The 5725-nt window shown below is 42.6% G+C and overlaps 1 protein-coding gene across 1 annotated transcript in view; it reads right to left on the reverse strand.

Annotated features, from left to right (window-relative positions):
* Positions 1-597: 597 nt before the first annotated feature.
* aff1 (AF4/FMR2 family, member 1) overlaps positions 598-5725 on the reverse strand; it is a 24263-nt gene continuing 19135 nt past the window's right edge. The window contains exons 9-19 of the mRNA XM_059547363.1: positions 5032-5478; positions 4774-4868; positions 3035-3167; positions 2883-2959; positions 2664-2727; positions 2450-2586; positions 1746-1817; positions 1572-1665; positions 1455-1489; positions 1261-1388; positions 598-819 (exon numbers count right to left, since the gene is read on the reverse strand). Coding sequence (XP_059403346.1) covers positions 695-819; positions 1261-1388; positions 1455-1489; positions 1572-1665; positions 1746-1817; positions 2450-2586; positions 2664-2727; positions 2883-2959; positions 3035-3167; positions 4774-4868; positions 5032-5478 — 1407 coding nt within the window. The 3' untranslated portion in view covers positions 598-694. The remainder of the gene's footprint in view (positions 820-1260; positions 1389-1454; positions 1490-1571; positions 1666-1745; positions 1818-2449; positions 2587-2663; positions 2728-2882; positions 2960-3034; positions 3168-4773; positions 4869-5031; positions 5479-5725) is intronic.

The raw sequence follows: 5725 nt of genomic DNA on the forward strand, positions 1-5725 counted from the left end.
CGACAGAGAATTTTAATCTTCCAAAGTTTGCAGAAAGTAAATTGTGATTTGAGTGTCAATCAACTTCTGCTGCTCTGGACCCAAGATTAGGAAAGAAAGGAAATACTGATGGACAGGAAATACTTAGTGCTCTATTTAAAAAGTGAGGCGTCACTATCTAGAAGAACAAGCAGCTTGACCAATCGACAGCCTCAATGCTGCTCTGAAAAGCAATTCTGCACTTGGTCATAAATTATATAATAAATATCTGCTAATGCAAATAAATACAATAATGCTTCCCCCCACCTCCTGAGAAAAAATAAAATAATTATAATTATATATATATATATATATATATATATATATATATATATATAGACCAACAATTAATTAAAGAGGAAAAAATCATGAGAAAAACTCCAGAGGTCAGGCCCATGGGTCAAAGGTCATATGACCATATAAAAGCTAGAAATGACAAATATTTGCACTGTGATCACACTCACTCTATTTAGTGTTTGCTTGAGTTGATCAGAACTAAAGGCACTTCCTGCACTGAGTGTGTGTGTGTGTGTGTTCGGCTGTCACACAAAGCATTTGAACTGATGCTGTCTGACACACACACACACACACACACACACAAGCCGTTAAAGAGACTGATTGTTTGATTTGATCCTTGAGCAGATAAAGGAAAGCTGTCTGCGGTCGAAGGGAAGCGTCAGCGTGGCTTCTGTGTGTCGAGTCTGATCCAGTGCAGGCCGAGTCGAGCGTATCGAACTAAAGCGCTCGTGGAGGACATCAGACTCAGAGGACCGACGGCTGAATCCAGCTCTCGCAGCAAACCTGCAAACACACACACAACCACTGCGCTCATTAAAACACCACAACAATCCTCACACACACGTCTGGCTCAACACTTTATAAAAGACCTGCATACATCGTCTTAATCTGCACACAGACCCAACCACCATTAATATGTCATTCAACACATAAAAAATGAACACTATTAATGCAGCATTCATTTTGTCTTATGTAGCTCTGCTGAAGTCTGTTCTTCGTATCAAATGGTTAATCTCCAAAAACCAGCTCCACAAAAGCAAAGAGTTGATTTTTTTTTTTCAATAAAACTGATCATTTAAATACTTACTTGCCATGAAAACGAAAATAAAGTTGAAAAAAAGGGGAAAAGATTGAAAGAGCGTATTTTAAAGGACTGATGGCACTACTAAACCTAAATGAGGAAAGACGTTCAGCATTCAGCTGTGACCTCTGACCCCTTCTCACCGCTGCCTCGGAGAGCGATCTGGTCCGCCTGCTCCCAGATGTGGTGAGCGTTCAGGAGGAGCGTGGTGATGCTGACGTATGCTGCTGCCACCTGCTGGACCGGCTGAGGAATGAGCAGCGAGCCGCTCCTGTGGAGACAAACACAGCGGTGAGGAGGAGACCGAGGAGTCCCTGAGTGAGACCAGGACACTCACCTCGACACGGAGGGAGACGCAGACCACGACGAGCTCTGCAAACAAACACAAAGAGTGTGAGGCAGACATCAGACATCAGACGTCTGAATAAACTACAGGAGACGGAGGAGCACGCACTCTGAAATGATCGGTGAGCATCCGTGAGTGTCTGAGCGCTGGCTCTCGTCTGGAGCGGAACATGGCCATCTGCAGCAGAGACTGGCACCGCATGCTGGACACACACACACACACACACACACGTGTCACTCGTGTACAGACCCAGGTCTCTGTCTCTGCTGGGTCAGTTCTCACCACAGGACGCAGAAATCCCTCTCGTGAGCGGTGGCAGCCGGATCCGTGTAGTTCTTTAGCTTCAGGATGAATCTGGACAGAGATGTAACCCTATTATCAATGTCTCAATATCATCCTGGTCACATGACGATGTGAAACGATAGGTCTTTCGAACAAAAAGTTGAGTTTTTTTTTATATATTTGTTTTTGGTCCATTATGGTCTGGCACAGTGTCTGTCTAACGAACTCAAAGTGAAAGCAGGACACGCTTCATCAGGTCTGTTTCTCTGCGTGTTTTAAAGTGAAGCACACACTTGGTTCAGTTTTCTGTCTCAGTACCATCGATGCATGGCAATAGTTTTTTTACCAGGATTTTAGAATATATAAAGGAATGACCATAAAAAGTTTCTGTTGCTTCACCTTTCCTTTCACCTTTGTTTGTTTGAATTCATGTTGTTTTGTTGAATTAAAAGACAAGAAAAAAAAGTTGATCAAAAATAAAAAATAAAAAGAGCATGGGTTGGAGCTCTTGGAACTCTCAAAATGCATTACATCGAATGATTTAATGTTATAATAATGTACAACATTTAGATTTCTTTCCCAATTCTTCATTTGTCTTTTTTCTTGTTAATTATGGCAATAAATATATCATATTGTGGACTTCAAATCACAACAGTATGGTGTGGTGAGTTTGGCCGTGTCTCTGGACATCAGCGGAGTCTCACCGGATCAGCTCCAGCGTCTCAGAGAACATGGTGTACGCTGATTTGGGCGTCTGCGGCTCCGTCTCCATGGCCAGGCCACTCTCTGTGAAGGACAGCGCAGCCTCCAGATAGCGGAGCGCTTTAGCCATCTTATCCGGCTGAGGAACAGAGAAACACAGTCAGATCGAGCTGGAGCTCACCGTACAGCACACTCAACAGAAGGCTTGATAAACACCGTAGCATCTGCTTTGTGCTTCAGCTTTTTGGCTTCCTTCAAATGATCTTCCACTGAGAGTTTCCTGGGAACCAGAGGTCAGAGGTCAATCATAGAAACACTACACACGTGGCAAGTAACAAAGCCTAAAAGACAACTGTTTTTTGCGTTTAAGCTGATTCATCAGGAGGCTTCACAGATGATGTCAGTGAAATTGTGTGCAAATAAAGCAGCGCTCACCTGCGATCAGGAAGCAGCGCTCGAGCTTCGGCTGCAGGAGCTTTCTCCAGGAGATCCTTGTGGCTCTCGCCAGTTTTCTGAGAAATTAAAACCCTTCCTTACATCAGAACAGTAATCCCAAGAGAAATGTGAAGTGAGGATGTCTGCAGTACCTTCCCATGAGTCTCTGCTTTCTTCTTGCGGCCGTCAGGAGCCGCGGCTGGCTCTCTGTCCTGAGGAAGACCTGAGCTGTGTTTCACACTCTTCTTCTTCTTCTTCATCATCTTGTTGCTGTTCCCGATGGCTCTGATGGAAACATGAAGAGTGTTCAGATCGCCGTCTATCAGACTCTCAGGTACTTTCCATTCCACATCAGAGAAGCACCGGCGCTTACGTCACATTAATGAACCTCACTGCATTGGCTCACAATACATGACACAGGAAAGATGCTCAAACACACTTTACAAACCAAACATTTCTACAGTTAGAAACACTGTCAAGAATGCATTCGTTTTTAGTTGGTGGATCATGTTGATACGCTCCAGGGATTGCACCACTACTGATTTCTGCTAGTCTTTCTTATTTAAAAAATACTCGAGTTACTCGACTACTCGTTGTTCATGCTACTGTAAATGAAAAGAAATAGTTCTTATCAATAAACGCTTATTAATTCATATCCTAATTACAAAAAAAAACTCATAATAATATAGATATAATATCATAATTATATGTATTTTCATGTAACAGCCAGTATTTGTATCTGTATTTGCAGTTGTAACTATTACAAAATGATTCGTATCTGCATTCGGGTAGAACGTCATTTTTTTCATAGTTATCCCCTTTAAACTAAAATAATTATTAATTTCTAAAAATATATTTATCATGCAAGCAGAGAGATGTCATGACAAACGTTTAGTGATCATTTGAACACGACTCAATCAATTCAATGCACACATTTTCATAACGCAGAACTCTTTAAGCGAGTCTTTTTGTGAACTTCACTAAACAAATGTGCATGTGCCAGGCAAACCAGCAAAATATAAAGATGCAAACATGTAGGCCAAATAGAAAATGTATCCGCATCTAAGCTGATTATTAGTCAAAGTCAAGTCAGCTTTATTTATATAGCGCTTTAAACAAAATACATTGCGTCAAAGCGACTGAACAACATTCATTAGGAAAACAGTGTCAATAATGCAAAATGATAGTTAAAGGCAGTTCATCATTGGATTCAGTGATGTCATCTCTGTTCAGTTAAATAGTGTCTGTGCATTTATTTGCAATCAAGTCAACGATATCGCTGTAGATGAAGTGACCCCAACTAAGCAAGCCAGAGGCGACAGCGGCAAGGAACCGAAACTCCATCGGTGACAGAATGGAGAAAAAAACTTCACTTCAAACATGTGACAGGAATATTTAGGCAGAATTATTCCTTGTCAGTTTTAGAAGACATTATCCTTGCCATTCCAAACAAAGTATTCTGCTTCGGGCACACCCCTAATTATTACATTACATATTTTAATTTTACATGCAACATAGATAAAGTCATAGAGAGTAACAGCTACACAAAGTATTGTAATCCTAAAATTCAAGTGTACTTGCAATCTCTGTGCATGTATTATGGTTAATGCATGCTGGAGTAGTCGATAGTTTCCGACAGCGCAGACTAGTGGATGAAGTAGTCGATCACTCGATCACTCCACTAGTCTATGCAAGCCCTAATATGCCTGTAGTTTTCAAGAGTATCACAGAACCACAGACATCCCATCACCATCATCATTATTATAACTTTCATAATACATTTCTATTAATATGGAAAAAAGTCTTGAGTGATCCTGGTTTAAATTCGTTTTGGAGAGTATGTATGTAAAACACATCAGGCTCTGATTGGCTGTGTGTTTCTCTGACTCACTCTGATTGGTGAAGGCTCTGCTGAGAGGAAGATGACCGTTTTCTCTCTTTGTCCAGTTTCTGTTTCTTCTTTGAAGACTTTTCATCCCTCTCCATCTGCAAACACACACACACACACACCAGAGTATGTCACACACAATACAATGAGTGAACCCCTGATTCTGAGAGAATGTCCGTAATGGTTGACACCAGCTCTTCATGACTCTGCAGCAGTAGAGTGAGGGTCAGGGGTCAGGGGTCAAGGGTCAGCTGTGCTCACCGCTCTCTTGCGTCTCGACACGCTGCTGTTCTCTGTGTGAGGCGGAGCTGCTTTGGGCTCTCGAGGGATCCTGGAGAGCAGGTTCAGCTCGATCTTCACCAGCAGCGGCAGATGTGTTTGTTTGCTGATGTTGTTGTTGTCTGCTGGTTTTCTCTTCTGGTCTGTGTGATGTGTTGTTTTCTTTCTCTTGTGTTTGGGTCTGTGTGTAGATGTACTCTCTAATAGCGGATCCTCACACATGATCGTGCTCCCCACAGTCTGTCTGAGATCGGACACTTTGCCGCTGTCAGCTGGGTCACTATGGCAAGTCTGTGACCCTGGAGCCTCAGTCCTTTCAGAGGAATCATGGGAGTTGGGCTTGATGGCGTCACATGGGCTCCTAGGGTTCTGCTGGTGACCCTTCCTTTCTAACCACCATCCTAAGTCCCAGTCACTCTCTTTCTGTGGCTAAACACACACACACACACACACATTATTAGGGTGGCAAGAAAGTGAAGATGAATGTGCTGCTCCTACTCAACATGACAATATAAGTTGTATGCAAGAAACTCCTGTTTCTCATTTACATTCAAATTAATCTGTGTGTGTGTGTGTGCACCTGTGTGTGTGAGAGTGTGCGTGCACCTGTGTGTGTGTGTGTGCACCTGTGTGTGTGAGAGTGTGTGTGTGTGCACCTGTGTGTGTGAGAGTGTGT

This window comes from Carassius carassius, unplaced genomic scaffold, assembly GCF_963082965.1.
Source record: "Carassius carassius unplaced genomic scaffold, fCarCar2.1 SCAFFOLD_85, whole genome shotgun sequence".
Taxonomy (NCBI): Eukaryota; Metazoa; Chordata; class Actinopteri; order Cypriniformes; family Cyprinidae; genus Carassius; species Carassius carassius.